Source organism: Equus quagga, chromosome 2 (genome assembly GCF_021613505.1).
Source record: "Equus quagga isolate Etosha38 chromosome 2, UCLA_HA_Equagga_1.0, whole genome shotgun sequence".
Lineage (NCBI taxonomy): Eukaryota > Metazoa > Chordata > Mammalia > Perissodactyla > Equidae > Equus > Equus quagga.
In genome coordinates, this window is record NC_060268.1 from 93,642,461 (window position 1) to 93,666,080 (window position 23,620).

The 23,620-nt window shown below is 46.2% G+C and overlaps 1 protein-coding gene across 3 annotated transcripts in view; it reads left to right on the forward strand.

Moving 5' to 3' along the window:
* The window catches only part of PDE8A (phosphodiesterase 8A), a 136,414-nt gene that overhangs the window by 97,036 nt on the left and 15,758 nt on the right, over positions 1–23,620 (forward strand). For 2 of the 3 annotated variants that reach the window (XM_046652793.1, XM_046652795.1), the window contains 9 exons: positions 3,127–3,215; positions 4,798–4,849; positions 4,952–4,994; positions 12,287–12,364; positions 16,431–16,501; positions 16,785–16,949; positions 18,306–18,354; positions 18,596–18,731; positions 20,266–20,464. In XM_046652793.1, the coding sequence (XP_046508749.1) occupies positions 3,127–3,215; positions 4,798–4,849; positions 4,952–4,994; positions 12,287–12,364; positions 16,431–16,501; positions 16,785–16,949; positions 18,306–18,354; positions 18,596–18,731; positions 20,266–20,464 (882 nt within the window). The remainder of the gene's footprint in view (positions 1–3,126; positions 3,216–4,797; positions 4,850–4,951; positions 4,995–12,286; positions 12,365–16,430; positions 16,502–16,784; positions 16,950–18,305; positions 18,355–18,595; positions 18,732–20,265; positions 20,465–23,620) is intronic. The other variant, XM_046652794.1, reaches the window with a different exon arrangement.

Below are 23,620 nucleotides of genomic sequence, written 5' to 3' on the forward strand. Positions count from 1 at the left end.
CGTACGGCTGACAGCTCTTTAGCTTTTGCAAAGTTTCACCTTCCTCAGCTGCTGTGATCCTTCTGCTTCCCCGCTCACCGCCTCTCCTCTTCTTCCATCTCTTTTCTCCCAGGTTTACCAGGGCTCTCTGTCCCCTTCTGTGTTCCTCAGAAAGCTCCTTGGTGGTTGAGCCATCTTTCCTGCTCTGCATTGATGTCTCACATTTCCCCAGTTTTAGCCCCAGCCTCCTTTCTGAGGTCTGATTCAACATCCTGCTGTCATCTTGAAATCAACTTTTTTAACAAGGATTTTCTCTCATCTCCTGTTAACAGAAAACCTCTCTCCCATTTGCTGCCTCTTCTCATTGCCCATCCTCACAGTTGCCTGGACTTCAATTCCTGAAATGGTTTTGGTTCCTCACTACTTGGTGGTCTCCTCTATCAAATCCATCCTCAAGCCTTGATGTCTGTTAAGCCTCTGCCTTTGAGTGTCCACAGCCTGGGCCTACCCTTGTTCAGGGCCTTCTTCCTACACCTTGGGATTGTGGTGGCTGAATCCGGTTAGGTCTCCCTGTCCCATGACCCTCCACCTCCAGTCAGTCCACCCTACACTAGTGAGTGATTAGTCTCAGCAAATCATCATTGTGGTCCTGTCACTCCCTCAGGATAGAGTTCACCTCCCTTAGCCTGGTACCCGGCTTCTGTAGTCTGACCTTGGCCTACCTTTTCCATTCAGTAAACAGAAGCTCCAAGTGCTCCTTGACTGTCTACCACATGCAGGCGCTGTGCTGGCCCTGGGATGGGACAGCCAGATGATGATGATTTAATTTTTAAGACAACAGGCCCCAAGAAGGGGCTGTTTGAGTAGTCAGAGAAGCCCAGCTCGGTGCTCAGCTTTCCCTGGAGCAGGAGGGCGGTGCGGGCCTTAGTTCTGAGGGGAGCTCAGCTCGGAGAGAGAGGCCTATGCAAAACCCCCTGTGCCAGAAACAGGCCGTTTACTGAGTGTTTGCCATGTGACTTTTTTAAGAGTTTATGTTCATTACGAGATTTAATGTTTGTAACAGCATTCTAAGGTAGTACTTTGTTATTCGCAGGAACTAAAACGTGTCAGAAGATATTTACCTATCTTATGATCTGTGGAAAATAAATATTTTTTGCTTCCATTGGTGACTGGAAAACTTACGGGCAACTCTGTTATCCAAGTAAAGTCATCGCTGAGTTGTCCTCTTTTAGCTGGACTGTTCAGCTTTGGCTGAAGTGGCTTCTTACACCTTTCATTGGAATCCAGCAGCTCACATCTATTCAGAAAGATTGGAGGAGAAAATCTTGGGGAAAAAAATTTATATATATAGATGTTTTTCTTTTGCTAACATCCATTGCCAGTCTTTGTCTTTTTGCTTGAGGAAGATTGTCACTGAGCTAACGTCTGTGCCAGTGTTCCTCTGGTTTGTATGTGGGACGCCACCACACCAGGGCTTGACAAGCAGTGCGTGGGGCCACACCTGGGATCTGAACCCAAGAGCCCCAGACTGCCAAAGTGGTACACGCTAAGTTAACCACTTTGCCACTGGGCCAGCCCCAAAATCTTGCATGTATTTTTTAAGGTGCTACTTGATTGATTAAATTGGCCTCCTGTATTTCTCCCTCTCTCTTGTTTTTTAATTCACATACCAAACAGTTCACCCATTCAAAGTATACAGTTCAGTGGTGTTTGGTACATTCACAAGTTTTTGCAAACAGCGTCATGGTTTCTCATATTTCTCGTGCTGGTGAGCTTCAGTAGTGACTCTTGGGCCTGTCTGCTGGAGCCTTCTAAGGTGGATGCGTGGGCTGTGGGTATGGAGGACAGGCTGCCCGCTCCTGCCGAGGGCTCCGTGTTTGGTTAGTCCTGGTCTGTTTCAGGCACAGGCCAGTCTCCGCGGAGCTGTGGTGAGGCCTGCACCTCCCTTCTGCTCTGGAGTAGGTAAGCACCAAGCTGGGCTCTCTGGCTGGGTTTTAATTCAGTCCTTTCTTGGTATCTGTTGTTTTCACAAGTACATCAGGAAGCATCAGTAACCATCCTTTGCTTCTGTCAGTGTCCTGGTTTCTCTTGGATCCACTTTCCCAGAGGAGTCTGAAGATGAGATTTTGCCATTGGCGTTTGCATGCAGGTCACCACCCCCCAAGCATAGAGGATTTCAGAACTGACCTTGTATAAGGGTCTGGACAGGAGACTTGAACTAAGCCACCAAGCCTGCCATGGTGATCCACTTCCCGCCTGGGTCAGCTGTAGGTCCTAAGCAACTCTGGAAGGTCAAGAAGGTTATGGAACACCCTAGGGGTTCAGTGTCCTCCAGTGGGTTTTAGGGATTTGTATAGCTTAAGGACCCTGGTGACTCTTGGAGGAATTTAGAACCTTTTAGGTGGTGAGAAAACCCACCTCCATCCCAGCCTTCTCCCTACCACCCCAAGAGTCAGGGAGCCATCTGCAGCCCCTGTTCTCTCACTGCGGTCATGTCCCACACACACCTGCTCTCCCAGACTCCAGTGCCATCCTTAAAGATTCCCTATACTCTATCTGATCAGGAGAACATGACTAATGCAATTGCAGCCCTGACTTTTAGTCTCGCCTATTTGTTCTACCTGAGCCCGGTCCTGGCTGTTACCTCATCATCCCTACCCTACCTGCAAAGGGACCGAAACCCTCACATATCCCAGAGGGTGGTAGCAGCCCACCATGCTAGTGGCCATGGATGGCTGTTTCTCTGGCCTTGTCCTGAGATGTTCCCCCTTCCGCATGCAGGGGCAGAGCCCTGCCCTCCTGCCCCTCACTGCAGCAGGTGGGAGTTCAGAGCGGAGGAACCTGTGCGCTGAAGGAAGGGAGTGCTCTTCGTTCGTGGGCCCAGGGCCTCTTCTGCCAGCAAACGGCTGCCAAAGACATATGACCACTTAGACTGTGGTGGCCCGGCTTTTGTCAGCAATCCAGGAGGAGATGGACTTGGGAGATTGAGAAAGAATTGTCAGATTACCTAAAATTGTGTTTGGGGTTGGGATAATTTTTTATCCTAATGGCTTTGCAATGGTAAATGAATGAGAACCTGAAGAGGAAAATGTTCTTGGGCTTATGTTTTGAACACAAAGTATAATGATACTTAAATTCCATTTATAGGAGTGGCAAGGAATTTACTATGCCAAAAAGAAAAACGGAGATAACATACAACAAAATGTGAAGATAATACCTGTCGTTGGACAGGGAGGGTAAGTGGAAGAGACAAGTACTTCAATCAACGTGCCATGTTTGCCTTACTGCAGATTGCTTTGAATACTTAAGTCAGTCAAGGACTGCATGCAGAAATTTAGAAGACAGACTTGTAACAAGGTCAGTTGTCATCAAAGAATGGCCTTCCGGGGTGGCTTCCTCATGACTCCTACCTGGCCCTCAAGCTGACAGCCAGGGCCACCAGACTCAGGACAGTCTTGATTAAGCTGCATAGACACACAAGAGACTAAAGTATTTAAATCAGTGATGAGAACACTAACTGGCGAACTCACTATATTTAAAAGATTTCTGTCTAATTTGATGGCCTGCATGTTAATTCTATATAGACCTATCAAATTGGATAAAAATATTTTAAATACTACCATTAATGGAGACTCATATAAAACAGATGTGACTATAGATTGGAAAGCAGTGTATATCAGGAGCCTAAAAATTTCATATGGTTTGTCTCAGAATCTATCTTAAATATAGGAAAAACAATAAAATATGCCACCATTAGAAATGATGATCATAGAAAATTAAATTACAAGGAGAAATGTGAATGATAAGTACAAAAATCAAAATGTAAAATCATACCAGTTTATGATCTCAATCATGAAAAGGAAAGAAGGAAAAAAGAACAGGAGGAGGTGCGGCCGTGTGGTTGTAACGGCTGCTACCAATTGTCAAGACCTTCCCACCCTGGGCAGGCTCCCAGTGCCTGGTAGACATCAGTTCACTTCATCCTACCCACAGACCTGTGATGTCGGCACTGTGGATCATCTCCATCTTACAGATGAGGAAACTGAGGCTCAGAGAGGTGAGGTTTTGGCCCTGGGTTCGGCCACCAGTGCTTGGTGGAGCTGGGCTGCAGACCTCTGCGCTGACTGCATGGCTCACGTGCTTGGTCACCAGGCTTTGCTGCCAGTTGGCGATGGCCTCAGGGAGACGGATCTGTGTGGGCTCTCTGTTCTCATTCTTTGCCTTTTTATGTCCTTTCCAAATTTTTTGTGATAATTACATAGGGGTTTGATTATCAAGGGGAAAAACTGAAAAAAATCAAAGGAACAATAAAGAAGTGAGGAGAGTCAGCAGCTTCTGAGATAAGCCGTGCTTGCTTTGTTCTAGACTCCCAGCTAACCAAGTTAATGCGAAGCCAGGCCCCCAGGGTGGCCTGGGCTGTTTCCGTGAATGACTGTGAGCAGACTGCTTGTTGGAACTTGAAGAAGAGCATCACTATGAAGTGTTGTGAAAATGAAAACTTGTTAAGGGATTAAAGGCTTTTGGTTAGTTCACATGTAGTACCTTTCTTAAAAATAGGTGTTTTTTATTGTATGTTGTGATGACTTGGAAGAATTTTGTTTTTACTGAGGAGTCAACTTATCTTCTAACAGACACTGGGGGCCATTTGTAGACTCTTGTTGTTTTATTGGTGGCCTTAGCCATGAACAATAGAAATGCTCTCCTCAAAGCATTTTGTGTGTTGTGAAAGAGATGCTCTTTTCATCATGAAAAAATTAGCTGCATATCCATCACAATAGAGAGCCAGGAGAGAAATAATGCATTGTTTTCTACTTGCAGAAAAATTAGACACTATGTGTCCATTATCAGAGTGTGCAATGGCAACAATAAGGTATGTAAGGAGAGCCCTCGGGACCCAGGTGCACCCCAGCAAGATTTCTCTTATTGCATAACTAGGCAATCAGAACTAATGGCTTTTAAAATTCATTTTTAGGCTGAGAAAATAACTGAATGTGTTCAGTCTGACAGTCATACAGGTATGGTGCCCTATATTCATTCTTAGGGTTCATTGAACTTTTGAAAAAAATAGAATAAAAACAAACCTTTACTCTGACTAGCTTGCCTGGTGCACAGTCGGACTGTATTTTCCTACTCATGGCAACATTTGTCTCCCTAACTCCCCAGGCAGGTTTATGAGTCAAAGGACCTGAGCACTTGTGGGCCTGCTGACAGGTGTCCTGGGGTGGGTTTCAGCTTGTGGGGAGAAAACTGGTCACCTCAAATGCGTGAACTTATGTGAAGACACGTTGAGTGAAGGCTGGTTTGTTGGCCTTATCTATGCTTCAAAAGGCAACAGTGTTAGGGGTCAGACTACAGTACTTTAGCAGGGACGTCTTCATCTCCTGTCAGTAGTCGCTGTCAGCCTACAGGAAGGTAGCTGGACCCCATCAGACGTGCCTCACCTTGTAGCCGTCTACTTACCGTGCCTTGGACACCATCTGTTCTTCCCCTCAATCTAATCTTCCCCACAAAGGAATCTGCGTTATTGCAGTTTTTCCCTGACCTGGAATCTCCTGCTTCCTTCAAGCGTTATGTCATGGCTTTAGCAAGCCGCCTTCCTACTTGGGCCCTCACAGTGAGGGTCCGGGCTGTGATGATGCAGGTCCACTCCAGCTCCTCTGCCAGAGGCGCTCCATCAAGCCTGCGTGGATGTTAGCGCACCCTGCCACGCCCGGGAGTGCTCTGGCTGCCCGGCCTGTCTGTAAGGACCTCCAGGGAGATGACTTCGTCTTCCATCCCTCCGCTGTTCACCTCCCATCCGCTGTTGCCGAGGTGCTCTCTGCAGCACCACCGCGTTCAGCCGTCCATTGTAGGAATGTTCCCCAGGTGGCTCTCTGGGCGTTTACTGTAAACTAGGCACTGTACTGAGTGCTTAACTTAGTTAATTTAATTTACAATTAATTTAAATGAAGCCTTGCAGTAACCCAATGAGGTAGGCATTTTATAGATGAAGTTCCCTTTTTACACATAAGGAAATGGAAAGGCTAAATAATCTCCCCAAAGACAGAGGAAATGGTTGAGCTGGCACTTGCATCCAAATGGCTGACTCCAAGAGGCCTGAAGCATGTGCCGGGACAGGTCTTGTGGACACCCAAGAGCAATCAAGGCTTTAACCTGAAAAGAAGAGAGACAGATTGATCCCAAAGGACACAAAGCAAGTGATAAGAAGTGGTCACTTATGGATGAGGAAGGACCAGTGGTGCCAAGGTGGCTCAGAGGAAGAGGGAACGTTCCAGACAGGGAGAGGTGGATTTTAATAAGAAGAGGGATGTGGAAGGAAAAGCATTCCAGAAATAAAAACAAGCACAGAAGAGGCAAAGTACAGAGTGTGCTCTAGAAAGAGCAAGGATTAAATTTTAACTGGTATAAAGGGTCAGTGTGGAAAGAGGAGTTGGGATCACGAAGGATCCTTAGATGCTAGGTAGGAAATTAGGAGTTTCATCTGCAGGCACTGGGAGTCTGCAGATTTTTGAGCAGGGGAGTAGCATGATGACATCTGAACGCTAAGAAGCTCTTAGAGCATGTGTGTAACAGAGTACGTGGAAGGGGGCCCAAGAACACCAGCGTTGCCATAGTCTAGAGGAGAGAAAACAATGGCCAGCACATAATAAGGTGACCACAGTAGGAAGAGAGGAGAGGCCGGATGTGGTGATGGTGTGGGACCAGAGAGAGGAGAGCAAAAAAGACTAGTCGTAAAGGTCGTTTTTAAGCCTGGAGATTTAGGGCGTGGTGATAGGGCTAGGAAGATGTATGTAGAAAGCACTACTTGTGAGGTTCTGGGTTTGTGTATTCACTCATCTGTTCATTCATTCTACAAACTTCTATTGACTATCTGCTGGGCACCAGAGCCCTCGTTCCTGTGTTCTGTGGAGAAGTTAGGACTAGAGATGTAAGTTTGCTGGCAGCAAAGCACTGGCAAGTGACTCAGATGTGGAACTGATGAGACTGAGCCTTGGATGGTAAAGGCGAGTGGAGACTTTGAGGTTACCAAGGAAGAGATGGCAGGGAAAAGGGGGAAGGCAGGTTCCTGGAGACCACCTGCGTTGGGGTCCGAGAGGGAGTGGGAACCTGGAGGGTGTCACTGAAGTCAAGGGACGGGAGAACGGGGAGGCATCGAGAGTGGTCAGGGCCGAATCTCGGGAGTGCAGAGCCAGAGGTAGAGAGAGACCTTGGCGGTTGCATCCAAGAGCTCATTTGTGGCCTGAGGCAGTGCAGGTTCAGGAGAGTGGTGAGGGCAGGAGCCAGACTGCAGCGGTGCAGTCAGGAGTGGAAGCCCCAGACGGCCTCCCACAGAAACCCTGCTCTGCAGGGTCACAGAGGACTGACTTGGATTTTTTTTTTTTTTTAATTTTCAGAACAGCCCTGTGAGGTAGACGTGGCTGTTACTAACATTCCTTTATTACAGAGAACGAAACTGAGGCTCAGAGGGTTAAATGACAGCCTAGAGTTGGACAGCCAGGAAATGACAGAGCTGGACTGGAAGGCAGAATCAGTGACATAGTCGTAGAAGATGTTAGGCAAGGGAAGAATCTCCCAGACCGCATTTGTCCTGGCCATTCTATCCTTTTACTGGGTCACCGCCCGCTCAGGAGTCTTCCTCATCTCACCCAGATGACCGGCTGGCCGTCTAGTCTCCTTCCCCCTCAGCAGCTTTATGTCCAAAAAACTCAGCTGACTCTTGCCTTGGGAGGGCAGTGGAGCTATCACAGGCCGTGGATCAGCCAGGGTCCTTGGTTACACACAACAAAAATCTGTTCTTAAGCAGAAAAAGAGTTCTTCAGAAGGAAATGGGTGGCTCACAGATTGGACAAGAAAGCTGAAGAACCAGTCTGAGAAAAAAAGCAGGGAGCAAGGAAAGCTGGATGACTGTCCCCACTGCCCTCAGCATGCCCTAGGAGCGTGGTTGGGGCCGCCGCTGGCAGCACTGGCTCTGCTGAGGCCTGGCACAGGATGTCGCTGCCACCACCATGGGCAGAGTGGCTTCTTCACACCCTTCGTCCCTGGCCTCACTCGCTCTAATTCAGACTCCTGGGGGCAAGCTCTCATTTGGCTGGGCCCACGTCACCTGCTCCCCTGTCGCTGACAGGGAGTGGAGTAGGGGAGTCTCTGGCCTCCTCCCTTGTAGTGGGAGTCACTGGAAAGGGGATTCAGATTCTGGGTGCCCAGAAAAACAGTAAAGTTCCCAGCCATGTCCCCCTTTTCCTGGCCCATGTGTTGTTTCCACATGGTACTATGTCTTAGCGAAGACACTAAATGTGACAACTGCCCAGTCTTACAAAGCTTGAGTTGGTCTGGATGAGGCACTGAGCATGCCTTTAGGCACACAGAAGTGAACATGGAGTTCGCTGGCTGATGGAAGGTAGAAATAATTGAATACGCTGTACTTTGTAGTACCACACTGGGGGAAGCTGGGGGACATTCCCAGTGATGATGATGGTTGAGCTGGTGTCTGGAAGAGGAGGAGGAGGCAGCCAGAGGACAGGAAGAGCATTCCTGGAGGGAGGAGCAGCATGCACAGAGGCATCAAGACAGGCGAGGCTGGGTCAGGCCAGTTTGGATTTCATCCTACAAGCAGAGGAGGGCCAGGAGAGTCTTTAAATAGGTAAGTGAAAAAGGCCCACTTAGAAAGATAGTCACGGTGATGGTGTGGAGAAAAGAGACAAAGAGACCAGTTGAGCGACTGGAATCAAGAGATACTTAGGTATGATCAGTAGGACTTGGGACCCAGCTTAAAATGCGGGATAAAGAGAAAATACTTGAGAATATCAGCAAGATTTTCTAGCTTGGCCACTGGATAACATTAATGAAAATAAGTGCAGGAGAATGCAGGTTTGTACAGGGGAAGGATGGTAATTTAGATTTGAACTTGGTATATCTGAGGTGCCTGGAACGTTCCAGGGGAGATGCCTGGTGGCATATGGAGATAGCCAAAGCCTTGGGCCCTCGGCCAGCTCTCCTGACCAAGGAAGGAGGCAGGAAGACTGAGCGCTAAGGCTGGAACCCTGCAGTAACAGACACTTCAGGGATGGGTAGGGAAGCAGGATGTGGAATTCGTTCATTCAGCCGAAACTCAGTGCACAGCCACCACGTGCCAGGTAACGTGAACGTCTGCTTGCAAGAAACCTGCATTCTGTGTTTCTTGGGGAGGGGAGGGCAGTCAGGGGACAAGGAGGTGGTCGGGAAAGGCCTTGCCAGTAGCAGGACAAGTTTAAGAATAAGCCACAAAATGCTGTAGGGACTCGGGGAGCAGTGATCTTAACAGGGCTGTTGGGAGTGGAAGGTCTACTAGTTGCATAGAATTAAAATAACTTTAAAATGTTAAGTAGACGTTAAAGCCTGGTTCATCTCCTTCCTCTCTTACCACAGCCCCATCCTTGGTACGCGCTCTGCTTCTTGCCTCTCTCCAGCCACATTCTGCTCATCTGCACAGCAGTTTCCTCCTCCTGGAAGTGCCTTTCTCTTCTTGGCTACATCTGCAAGTCGTAGCTCCTCTCCTCTCTGCCCCTCTCCCGCAGAGAGTCTGCTACTTCCTCCTCTGGGCTCCTTCTGCACTTCACAATCACTGCTCTCCCTCTTAGTTCACCTGCCTTGTTTCCCTCTAGACCACCCCCTTTGAGGACATGGACCATGCCTTATTCATCTTCCCATCCCTAATGCCTGGCTTAGGGCCTGGTGCATGGTAGGTGCCAGTAAATGTTTGTTGAGTTGATAAAAGGGAGAAGAATGAAGGAACAACCAGTAAGTTCACAGCCCACTCTTAGGAGGCAGCTGTGTGGACATCAGTCTGCACGAAGCTCGGAGGAAGGAGACACACTGGGTCTGCGTGTGGTTGAGAGGAGGTGCGATTTGAAGGAGTGAGCATTTGGAGAGGGTACAGCGTCATGTCGGGAGCAGATGTCAAGGCTGTTCCTGAGATGGAGGGGGGAGCAGTGGTGCTGACACAGCCCACAGTGTGGTCAAGACAAGTGAGAGATGAAAGGCAGGCTGTTGTAAGCAGGCTGTTCCTGTCCTTGACTGCCAGCAAGTTACTCTTCATCTCTGAGGTGCTGAAGGGCTTTGAGCCAGGGAGGCATGGAATCAGAGTGGTTATATTTAGTGGTGCTTTCGTTTGTGCACAGGAGTATGCAGGTGTTTGGAGAAGCAGTGATGTGTCTCTGGAGCGTCTTACATGCTGGGCAGTGCTGGTCACCTAGGAGAGAGAAAGGAAAACTATTTCCACACTCATGTCATTCACAGCTGGTGAGGAAGACAGTAAAGCGAGTGATTGCTGGCAGTGTTGCGGGGGCTGGGGAGGCATTAGGGGAAGATTTCCCAAAGGTTAAGATATCTGAACTACACCTTGGCTGCATCTTCAAAGTGGATTGAGTTAACCAGATGAAGAAGGTGGCATGGAAGAGGTATGTTCCCAAAGGGATGTGAGCAGTTTGTACCAAGGCATAAAGGTTTGGGCAGTGAGCCTGCACATCATAAATAGTTCCTGATGGCTGGAGAGAGGAGGTTCTGATGTTGCAGGACTCTGGAAGCCACACTCAGGAGCTTCAGTCTTATTCTGAAAGCAGTGATGAGCCGTTGAAGTGTTCTAATTGGGAGAATGATCCGGTCAGATTTTTGTTTTAGAAGGATCACTTGGCTGCCCATAAAGAATGGATGGAAATGGGCAAGGTTGTAGGCTGGGGGACCAATGAGGAGGCTGTCGTTATAATCCAGAGGAGGTTGACGAGTGTCTGATCTAGGACAGGGACAGAGCAGAGATAGATAAGAGGTATTTAGGAGATAGAATCCATAGATTTAGCTGACTAGTTGAGAGAGGGGAGGGAGAAGGAGTCGTGGATAACTTGTCTCCAACTTAAGCAAAAAGGTAGATGTTGTTCAGTGACCTAGAATAAGGAGTGGATTTGGGAGAAGACAATGTTCATTTGGATAACGAGTTCATTTGAAGTGCTTGAGAGAGATCCAAATGGAGGTGACCAGTGGCCAGTTAAGATATAAGTATGGAGCTCAGGAGAGAGGCCTGGGAAAGACAACAACACAGGAATTAGTTAAAGCATTAGGAAGAAATAAGATCTGAGGAGATTGTGTTGTCTGAGAAGAGAAGAATGGCTAAGGGCAGAATCTTTGGGAATACCAGGGGGGCCGAGGAAGAGGATGGAGGACCCTAGGAAGGAATAGTAAGAGTAGGAAGGAAAACCAGGAGCGCATGGACTTTGTAATCCAGGAGTTTCCAGAAAGAGTGAACAGTTGTGCCTAGTACCATAATTAAGTCAAGTCAGGTAAAAATTGGACCATATCCTTCAGGTGTAGCAACAAGGAGATCATCATTGACCTTGAAAGTTCACTGTGAGTGCCCGTGTAGAGGAGAATGTAGCAAAGAGCAAGTGAAGAAGATTCTCGATGAGGGGAAGGAGTACCAAGGGCCTTCATTGAGGTCCTGTCTGTGAGCAGGGACTCCAGGTGAGGCAGCCAAGAGAAGGCAGAGGGGATAGCGACCTGCAGGTGATAAGACCTGAGCTAGAGAGCCAGCTCTGTGTTCACTCCTCAGCACAGCAGCTCCCAGTTTCCTCATCTGTGAAGTGGGGACAGGTTGGAGAGGCTCAGCACCATGCATGGCACCCAGCAGGTGCACAGAGGAGAGGACAGGAAGGAAGGTCAACTCTGCCTTGTCATTGACTGCCATGGGGTCAGGGAGAGAGACGAGTCAGAGACACCCATTTGAAGCCTGAAAGAGCATGGGTGCCATTCACAGAAAGTGGGGTCAGAGGGGAACAAAGATAAACTGTCATTTGAAATATACCCCAAAGCAGTGTTCCCTGTACTACCCTGAAAAAGAGAGGCATGTTATTCCCTGGGATATTTAAGAGCTTGTATATAGAAAAATACATAAGATTTTTTTTTCCTTTGGGGCAAGTGTGGATGGGGATCAAAATTTTCCCATCATTTTACTCAGTTATATAGAAGTATAATAGGAAGAATTCTTCTGAGTTCATTTCTGCTAGTTTTACTTTATGTTGTGGACTCTGTAATTATGTCATCTAGAAACTGTAAAGAACTTGTTTATGACTGTTACAGGTGGGATATTTTGAGAAAGTCAGCCCCCTTAAAACCTAATTGTTTATAGTCTTCATCTCTGTGCACTGTGTTGATTTTTGGTGGCATCTTAAAATGGTGTTCTGATTCTTAAGTTTTGTATTTTAAAAATTTTAGATTGGTAATTTTCCTAACATGTTGTTAAAATCCCTTTGAAGAGGTGATTTATAATTTGTCTCCACAGATAATCAGTCAGGCAAACATAAAGACAGGAGAAAAAGCTCACTAGATGTCAGAGCTGTTGCCTCTCGAGCAAGTGAAGGTAGGTGACAAAGACAGGAGGAGAAAAATATCCTCTCAGTGCTGAACACATGTGGCCTGCCACTCCCTCCCCATCTTGTCTCCACGTCACTGCCCACCTCCAGTTCGGAAGAGGGGAGGGCATCCAGCAACCTGAGTCCCTTTTTTCATCTCCCACGACTCCTGCCACTGGGCTCCATTCCGAGCCCTTTGATGGAGTCAGGGAATAAGTAAAAAGAAAAGGTACATTTTCCTATCTATTCTATAGTTGATTTTCTAAACTGTGTCAGCAGATGTCGGTTCATCTGCTGTAATTGTATGAGGAATGCATTTGGAAATTCTTAATGATATATGCTATTGTGGGTTCCAGTTTGCCATGGGGCCTACCTTTGGGTGAGGAGGTGAGCTGCATTTTGGAATGTGGAAGACTCTTATTAAGCAAATATTATTTAAGCTGTATTTGGAATTTTTTTAAAGATTGTGTGGATATGTGGCCTGCATGATCTAATAGTTTTTAAAACGTAATGAACATTATCGATAGATAGTCTGGAGGCAAATATTACTGCTGTGTATTTTCTTTGGCCCAAAGATATAGTATGGAGTTGGTTATTACTAGATAAAAAGCCAAAACTTTCCAAGGCAATAGCAACTCTGATTATACACTGGAGATCCAGTGCCTGCCCTCACATCCCTCACAGGTTTGTTATGAGGATCAGATGACATGCCATTTGTGCCTCGCACTGGAAAGACTATACAGATCCCACCCCTGCTGTGAGGGCAGGTCGGGTGGCACCAGCAGGGAAGCAGTTGATGGCAACGTGGAGGAGTATGGGCTTTGGCCTCAGAAGGACCGTGACTCAAATCCCGGCTTCATCTACTCTCTGTGCAGCCTTGGGGGTGGACTTCTGTGCCTCTGTTTCCCCTCCCATAAAAAGAGGATCAGTACGCTGTCCTCAGAAGGTCCTGTGAGGATAACTGAGCTGCCGTCATCATCTGCATCGAGGCCATTGCTATTACAGTCCTTGGGCAGAGCAGGGCCGGGCCTGGGTGTGGTCACTTATGTCCACAACTGCCTTCACTCACCACACTTTAGCTTCTGTTCATCCTTTGGATGACTTTGTCCATTTCTATGTTTTTAAGTGTTTTGGGGTTTTAATACCTTTTTTGAGTTATAACTTACATACAATAAAATTCAGATATTAGGTGTTCAGTTCAGTGAGTTTTGACAATTCTATACATTCCAGTAACCACCACCCAATGTAGATACAGAAAATACACACCACACACACACACGCACACACACACACACCCACACCCACACCCTCTCTTTTAGCACGTAAAGGCAACCACTGATTTCTACCACCATAAATTAATTTGGTCCCCTGTGCCTCATAAAACGGGAATTGTATAGTATGCACTCTTTGTGTCTGGCTTCTTTCCTTGGAGTGTTTTTAAGATTCATCCATGTTGTTAGGCATAGCAGTAGTTCATTCTTTTTTATTGCTCAGTATACTCCATTGTGTGAATATTCCACATTTTGTTTATCCATTCCCTTATTAATGCACATCTGTGTTCATCTTTGCACTTTGGGGCTGTTACGAATAAGGCTGCTGTAAATGTTTTTATCCAAGTCTTTTTTTGTGGAGGTGTGTGTTCGTCTCCTACCTAGGAGTGGAATTGCTGGGCCTTTGGGTAGCTGCCAACAGCTCTTCAATGTGGGTTGTACCATATTACTCTCCATCACTAATCTTTGAGTTCCAGTTGCTCTGCATCCTTCTACAGTTGGTTATACCAGCATTTTAAATTTTAGCCGTTCTTGTAGATGTGGTTTTAATTTTAATTTTCCTGATGACTAATGAGGTTGAGCACCCCTTTCATATGCTTATGGTCTTTTGGATATCCTCTTGTGAAGTACTGTTCAAATATTTTGCCCATTTTTATAATTGGGTTATCTTTTTCTTGCTGGTTTGTAAAAATTCTTTATATATTCTAGTTATGAGTCCTCTATTGGATATATGTATCACAAATACATTTTCTTAGTCTGTGGTTTGCCTTTTCACTTTCTTAATGGTCTTTTAATGAACAGAGGTTTTTAATTTTAATAATGTTCATTTTATCAGTGTTTTCTATTCTAGCTAGTGCTTTTTTGTGTCCTGTTTTAAGAAATCTTTCTCTGTCCCAAGGTTATGAAGATAGCCTCCCATGTTTATTCTAGAAGCTTTATTGTTTTATCTTTCACTTTAGGTCTGTGATCCATTTCAAATTAATTTTTATATCTGGTGAGGGTAGGGATCAAGGATGAATTTTCCCCCCACATGGCAATCCAGTTGGCCTATCACCATATTGAGAAAACCATCTTGTACAATAGCACCATTATTGTCAATCAAGTGACTGTAAATGTATGGTCTGTTTCTGGACTCTGTTCTGTTAGTCTATGCTTGCACCAATGCCATCGTCAGTTACTGCAGCCTTGTACTAAGTCTTGATAGCTGGTAGTGTAAACGTCTTCTTCAAGATTATCTTGGCTGTTCTAGGTCCTTCGCATTTCCATATTACAGGAGGAATCAGCTTGTTAGTGCGCACACACACACACACACACACACACACAAACAAACACAATTCCTCGGGATTTTATCTGGAGTGTCTTGAACCTATATATCAACTTGGGGAAAATTGAAATCTCAATAACACTGCCTCTTCCAAATGGTAAATATGCTCTCTGTCTCTATTTAGGTCTTTATTTTCTCTCAGCAATGTTTAGCATTTTCAGTCTATAAATCTTGCACATCTTTCATTAGATTTCTTCCTAAATATTGATGTTTTTTGATGCTATCATAATGATGTTTTTTATTTCAATTTCTAATTGTTTGTTGCTAGTATATAGAAATACAGTTGACTTTTATATATTGACCTTGTACCTAATAATCTTGATAAACCTACTCATTGATTATAAGAGTAGTATTTATAGATTCTTTTGGACTTTCTACATACACAGTCTCAACAATCTTTATACCTTTTCTTTCTTTTTCTTACCTTATCGCATGTACACAATTGTTTGGTTTTTATAAGCATATGTCACTTTCATTATATTTTTAAATAAGAACAAGTCCTTTTATGACATAGTGATAAAAGAATGTTTTTTATTTTTGGTTTAGTGACCTTGTTGGGTAAAATGGAAGGTTGGCAACCATATGCTGGTCACCAAAATTAGATTTAAGGAGTTTTCTTGGTTCCCGAAATTTAAGGCATTTGAAAGCCCCTGAGTTGGTTAATCTTGCACAGTGTTTCTCTCTGACCTCACTTTGGTAAAATGAGGCTGATGTGTCAGGCCGTAGAACAGTCTGTGGTCCTTTCAGGTTTTTGGTAAACAGCATTTGGCTGGACAGTGGGGCTTTCAGAGAGCTACACAGAACTCTATGTGAATATTTTTGTCCGCCTGTACACCGCCCAGGCTTCCCCCACCCCAGAGGAACCCTATCTTGACAGGACAACAAAACATTAACAGACTGTAGAGCCTTAGAGCTTAAGAGTTGCTTCCTGCCTCATTTAGCGTATTTACCTAACCAGTCTAGATTGAGCGTAACAGTGGAATCACCAAAAGGTGCTTTGAAAAATTTAACCAAATATTCATGTATTTCAGTTAATGATGTGTTGCATTTATCACTCCTGCCATATGTGAAACAAAGAGCCTGTGTGGCATTGTCTTCCAGAACGGTTTTACTCCTGGATAGCAGCAAGCTGAAGAATTATAAAGCCTTATTGTTATAAACACAGAAAGAGGCTAACTGTTTGCCCTTGACTCGCTGAATTGTTTCCTCTGTTTTCTCTTTGACCTGTGACATCAGAAGTTCAGACTGTCGGGGCACGTGCATCCTATTGCCTAGAACTGAAGGAAGCGGAGTTGGTGATGCCCAAATCCCAGGCTTGTTAGGATGAGAAGGACCATGTAGTCCGCATCTTTACCCCTTCATTATGTAGCTGAGCACACTGAGGCGGGTGGCGGGGAGAGGTTGGACTCCTGGGCTGTCAAGAACGGGTGCCTGAGGCTGTGTGTACCCTGATTTCTGTATGATGTGATCTCTCCACAGTTTCCAGCCAGAGACGACACTCCTCCATGGCCCGGATACATTCCATGACGATTGAGGCACCCATAACCAAGGTGAAGAAGCCGTTTGTGGTCCGTCTCCACTGAGCATGGAAGTCCCTTGTTCTCCCAGTTGATTGTTTCCAATGAGATGAAACAGAAACCCACAACAATAATAATGCCCCACTCCCCCCACCATTGTATGGAGCTGCCTCCTCTAAAGAGAGAGGATGTGTGACATGAACATTTTAACTAGTCTTAAGTTAGCCTTGAGCACTGGTGCCAGCCCAACTCTCTGGATTTCTTTCCCATTGTTTGTAAGGTTATGAAATTCAAGTCTTTTCTTTCCATATTGTAGGTAATCAATATTATCAATGCTGCCCAGGAAAGCAGTCCCATGCCTGTGACAGAAGCCTTAGACCGTGTGCTGGAAATTCTAAGAACCACTGAATTATATTCACCGCAGTTCGGTGCTAAGGATGATGATCCTCATGCCAGTGACCTCGTTGGAGGCTTAATGTCTGTAAGTATGTTGGACCAGGCTGCTGGCTAGAGGCTGTTGCCCTTGTTTGTTTTCTCTGAGGTGGTTTGTTTGTGGTCTGGCCTCCACAGAGCTCTTTGTGTGTGGGGCTCAGTCAGAGCCTAGACCCTTCCTTCGCCTGGCTCAGCTGTTCTGGCCAGAGCCGTCATCCACTTGCTGCCTACCGCCCCGGGGGACCTCAGCTTGAAGTAGAGAAGGGAGGAGCATATTCTAGACAGTCTCTGAGCTGGTTCTCCATTTTTGTTTAGGAGTTCTATGCATAATTTATTTAAATAAAACTTAATTTTTTTTAAAGATTTTGAAATCTGGGGCAGAAAAAAAGAAAAATATATGAAATGTTCCATATCAAATTATGAAACAGAAAGACTGTATATGTTCAAAGAGGCACTGGGAATGGGGCATGGTTTCCCTCCAAAGCATCTTTCACAGCTTTGGTGACGTCGTGGGAAAGAATGGCTTGGGACCATTTAATCAGAAGGGGGCTTCGTGCCTTGGGCTCTTGAGGGGTCCTGGATGCCTCCTCCAGCCCAGTCTAGTGTAGAGGTCTCACAAGGGAAGAAAACTTTGTGGAAAACAGATCATTCCATCACTACCTGTCACCATTTGTCTTGGTCCAAAATTCACGTCCCCGCCCAGTTCCTGTTTTCTGAAGTCACATGATTTCTTAAAAATAAGGTTTTAGGCAGTCATCTGAAGAGTGGAGTGATTCCCACTGATGATGATGTCTGTGATCTTGCCTATTTGAGACACAGGCTCCCCCAGCCTGTAGGTGAGGGATGGAAATGATGAGGGTGAGGTGGGATAGAGTCGTGGGGATAAGGGGAGAAGAGAGGCACAGTGGGGAGCAGGGCAGAGCGGAGAGCCTCTAAAGGGTGTGGTCTGGGGGCAGTTCTCACCCCAAGAGTCAGCTGGGCAGAGCAAGGGCAGTTGGAGGGCAAGGAAGAATCTAGTTTTGCGGAGGGAGCCTGGTGTCCATTAGGGCGAGGAGGGTGGCAGGAAAATGGTGGAGAAGGGTTGAGGGCAGAGGAGCATTGTCCCTGAGAAACCGACCTGGTCCTGAGTGCCAGCAGGACCGCTGTGCTCTGGGGGCCTCTCCCAGGCTCCCTCCCTGGTGCTGCCCCGGCCCATGTGTTGAGCCAGTCCTTCCCGGCGTCAGGCTGTGTGCTCGGTAGGTGACTGACTTCAGTGGTTGAACACAGTGATGCTCGCAGAGGAGGCTTGGGTGCACTGATGGACGGGCTGCCCCCAGCTGTCCTCTGGGATCCACTGTCCTGGAGTTTTCGAGAAGTAAAGAATAGTTGTGACTTCTCTTTTTCTTATTTCCTTGATTTTTATCAGGATGGTTTGCGAAGACTATCCGGGAATGAGTATGTTCTTTCAACCAAAAGTAAGTTTTTCCTTTTTAATTTTTTGGATCACTGTTAATATTACAGTCCAGCTTAAGTGATGAAATAACTTTTTCAGATAAGAGTTTTCAGATAATTTTTCTCATCAGTAAGCAGTTTCTTAGTATGTCATAAAACCTCAGAAGCCAAGCAGCTGTCTCCTGAAGCAGCACTGTCCTCCCTAAGGAAGAGTTCATGCTGTAAAGCCTGTTAATTTTGTCCCCCAATTTCATCACGTCACAGATCTTCAGCAGGTTTCAAGCAGTATGATCACTCCCTTCTCCCTTCATGATGTCCCACCACGGATAGCTCGGGCCATGGAGAATGAAGAGTGCTGGCACTTTGATATCTTTGAACTGGAGGCTGCCACTCATCAAAGGTGAGGCCATGTGGAGCTCAGCAGACAGAAAGCTCAGTTCCAAGGGCCTGTGTGGAGAAAGCCACGCAAGGAATGTGGATTCTGCAGAGAGCTAGTCTCTGTTCAGGGAGCGAGGCTCCCGAAAGAGTAGCAGGGCCTAGGCCTCAGCGAGGGCATCCGTGAGAAGCCAGGGGCGAGTCTGCCTGGTCACGACTCCCGCAGCGACAGCAGGCTGACAGAAAGTGTGAAATCGGGCAGTGACCTAACCTCTCCAAATAGCAGAGGTTTTTTTTCTGTAAAATAGGGATATTAATTTTTCCTGTAGGTAGTGATATTTTGAGATAGCAGCAAAGAGCCCCACTCAGAGCCTAGAAATGTACACACACACACACACACACTTGATAAGAGCCATCCGCAGATCTTGGTTGCTGCATTGGTGACAGGCGTGGGGACACCCACAACTCCAGTTGTCCTGACGTGGGTGTGACCACAGAGTGGGGCGGGGTTGGGGTTTTATCTTCACTCTTGCATCTTGCTGGAAAAGAGCTGTTCACCAAAGGGTGCAGTGGACCTGTCACACAGGAGAAACATGTCCACAGAGCTGATGCCAGCCAGGGCTGCCCTTCAGGGTCGAGAGGCCCTGAACCTGGCAGACAGAAGGCACTTGCAGGAGAAGTGGCTCTCTTGGGCTGTGGGATAACTCATCAGGTGTCATCCCAGTCTGGGTGAAGTGCTCCCAACACAGCCCCTGCCCTTTGCTCAATGTGTGTCAACCTTCTCAATACATCCTCTTCCATGTACCCAACCGGGGCAAGGACAGTGGAGAAGAATACTCCTATCGCAAACGAATCTTCAAGCACCTGTTTACATACTAGTGACACTGCACTCATGTGAATCAGGCCGAGGCAGGTCAGTTCAAGTCCTGTGAGCCTACTCACCCCTAGATGCTGCCTCAGCAGAGCAGTTTCCTGACCTTCCAAGCCAAAGGCCAGGATCAAGGTGACTTCTCAAGGAGGAGCCTGACTTGGTGGCCAGTTGGCCACCTTCTCAGGGGAAATCTCTTCATATTGTATCACACATTTCAGATTGTTGAAACCATTACACAACATGTGACAGTGTCTGGCTCACATGCAGTCATCAGAAACTGTTATTTTCTTCTAGGCATGACATCTAGCTAATGACATAGGTCCAGCAAGTCCAAAGGAGAGGATAGGGTTGAAGGTGGCACAAATTTGGCCTGGCAACATGTTGACTTTGAGTGCAAGTAGGAGTCTGAGTCAGGAAGGGCAGAGTGAGCAAACCTCACCCCAGCCAGTGGGGAGCATCGATCAAGAGCTCTGAGGCCAGGATTGGAACTGGGCTCCAGGTGAGGTTGGTGTTGGCGAGCAGGAGGAAGGGCAACAGAGAGGCCAGCACCGCTGGCAAGCTCCACTTTGCTGCCCTACACACTCTCTGACGTCTGGCTTGGATTTGCTTGTTGGAGCTGAACCCATTCAGGGCTCCAAACATTTTGTCTAATTCTTTGTTTTAACGTTGTGGATGTTTTTCTCTACAGGCCTTTGATTTATCTTGGTCTCAAAATATTTGCTCGCTTTGGAATCTGTGAATTTTTAAATTGCTCCGAGACAACGCTGAGATCGTGGTTACAAATTATTGAAGCCAATTATCATTCTTCTAACCCCTACCACAATTCTACACATTCTGCTGATGTCCTTCATGCCACTGCCTATTTTCTCTGCAGAGAGAGGATAAAGGTGAGCTGTGTTTGCGCTCCGTGCTTAATGGGCAGGGGCAGTGGGGCAGGCTGCTGCCCTGCTTCCTCCGACTTGCTACAGTGTGACTGTTCAGGGATGGTCCTGGCGCGTGTGCAGCCTGGCCTGGGAAGGGTGTGGCCTCACGAGAAGTCAGGCAGGAGGCCACACTGTGCTCGGGGGAGTTGATATGTTCATTTATGACACAGCCCCAGCCATTCCCTGGGAGTATAAGGAGCGGGATTTGGTCCTCGGGGAGAAAGCCAGCAAGAACAAGATAGGACTGTTCTTCTGGAGGTCTCACTCTGCACCTACAGACAAGCTGTTGGATATTGGCACTTTAGGGCCCCCACCTATCCCTGAAAGTCAGCATGGTTTGAGACCAGCTTCATCATTTTCGCCCAGCACTGCTCTCACCCGGAGTTACCCACTTGGTCCAGAGTTCCATCATCCAAGCACACACCCAAGTTAGAAAGCTGGAGTCATCTTCAGTTCTTTCTTCTCCCCGAGCCCTCGACATCTAATAGATCATCTGACCTTGCTACTATAAGCCCTAAATGTCCTCAGAATCATCTCCTCCTCATAGTGCCCCACTGCTGTCCCAGTCTCATCTAGATGGTGCCAGACCAGAACTCCGACTACCTTGCTCCTCAGGAACTCACATTGCTGCCAGCGTGAGCTTTCTGAAACAGCACATCTGACCGTGACGGTCCCAGGAGCAGCTTCCCATCTCCTACAGGATCGAAACTTTAAGACTCCACAGTCCCCAGACACACAGGCCACGTTTGGGCCAGGCTAAACCACGTTAGTTTCTGAAGCTTCCCTCACCTCTCCACCTGTCCTTCAAGGATCGTTGTCAGCCTCTTTTCCTCCAGGAAGCCTTCCCTGAACTGCCCTCCAACCCCCCACTGACTTAGGTGCCCCTTCTCTGAATTCCCACACCCTCCCAGGCATGTTCCTGATTTTACTCTCTTAGATGCCTACTTACTGGTCCATCCGCTCTATTTGGAGAACAAGCTCCTTTTCTATCCCCAGTGCCTGCCCTGCTCAGCCAAGTCGATGCAGTGGAGGAAGGGTGAGGACTGTTAACTGAGTGGCTCCCTAGGGCTCCAAATAGCAGGTGCGGTGGCCAGTGGCACCTACTGGTAGCCGGTCACAACAGCTCAGGGTCTGCACTGAGTAGCTTTAGCTCCAGCTCTGAGGCCGCAGGAGATGGGGATGGGAGTAGGCCACAGTAAGGAGAGCCTCACAGAAGAAAGGGTCCTTTCAAGGACAGTTATTCACTGCCCACTCCCAAGACAGGCTCCCTAAGAAAGCTTGCATGTTGTCAGTTATTTCATTAGGGAAATTTTTGAAGCAGCAACTAGATTTGCCAAAGTATTTGTGTTGTTTCCTTCAACATCCATCATAAGGCGGCACAGAGGGTCCAGGGAGCTCCAGTGGCACGGCCATTTCACTTTTAGAAGTACTTGAGAACAAAAGAATCAAACTGCTGGTTTTGTATCTAAGAAAACAGGGCCTCGTGAGGAATGAGACAGCGAGGCATCATTGCCTGATGTCCTGGCACCCAGGGAAGGTCACAGGGTGGCTGGGACCAGGCATGGCAGCCAGGCAGAGCAAGGGCGAGTGCCTGCCAGTTCCCTTCCTCATCTGTAACATGGGTCCATTGTATGGAGGAGAACAGGAAAGGATGATGTCTAGCAACTGAATGTGTGGAGCGAATGTTAATTCCTCACCCTGAAGGTCAGACCTTCTCAGAGTGGGCTCTTTCAGTTGCCCTTTTCCTGCTCCCTCTTTTTTTTTTTAAGAAAGATCATGACCAACACTGTAGATAAAATTAGAGTCCAGAGAGAGGACTGTTTTATAAAGTACAAAAACAAATGGCAGAGGAGGAACGTCTGTGTCAGTATGGTGCAGCATATAAAGACGACCTAATTTTTGCTACAATTTGTTGCTTTTGAAATATTCTGTAGATAACATACAAATGTAAATTTAGAAAGCTAACTGAATTTTTTTTAAGATGGTCCTGAGCTAACATCTGTTGCCAATCTTTTTTTTTTCTTCTTCTTCTCCCCAAAGCCCCCCAGTACGTAGTTGTGTACCCTAGCTGTAGGTCCCTCTAGTTGTGCTATGTGGGAGGCTGCCTCAGTGTGACTTGATGGAGTGGTGCTAGGTCTGCGCCCAGGATCTGAACCAGCAAAACCCTGGGCCGCCAAAGTGCAGTGTGCGAACTTAACTACTTGGCCACTGGACTGGCCCCTAACTTAATTTTTAACAGAACTGTATGATATGAATTATATCTCATTTATTGAGATATAATTCATATCATACATTTCACCCATTTAAGGTTAAAATTATTGAATTTCAACTTAAATGAATTTACAAGACTGATTTATTAGATATACACCTTCTTTTCAAGTGTCCGTAAATATTTCCAAAAATGATCTTATGCTAGGACACAATGAATGTCTTGATAAACTTCAAAATTTCATAGGCTATATTTTCTAACTACAATACAACAAAACTAGAATTTTATAACTAAAGGTTAAAAAAAAATGTTAGCCACTACAAATGAGAAAATATTTTGAATAGTTTTGGGATAAACAAGGAAATAAAACCAAGAATAACAGATTTATTTAGAAAACAACAAAATGAGAAACATATATCAACACCTAAAGAAAGAGAAGAGCAAAATGATAATTCAAAATGGTTCTTTGAAATAACTAAGAAAATTAAGTTCTACCCAAACTAATCACAAAATATAGAAAACACAGAAATACATTTGGAATGGAAAATGAAAGAAGAAAGTACCATGTATTTATGTACTAATTCAAAAGCCTTTAAAATAGATGGTTTCTTAAAAAAGAAAGAAAGAATATGTTAAATCAAATTAATGCTAGAAGTAGAAAACCAAAAGAGGTCAATACTATGGAAGCAGTTTTTAAACTATCAAATAATTTCTTCAAAACCTGGCTCCTGACCTAGTTGGACAGATGAGTTCTTTAGCCCTTTAAGGAACTGCTCCGTGGTACATAAAACCTTTTCAGAACCTTGAAAAAGATGGAAGACTTCCAGATCATGACCAAACTCATAAGGCCCTGACATCAACCTGACAAAGCACCGAAAGGGGGAGAAAACTAGACCAACCCCCAGTTAATG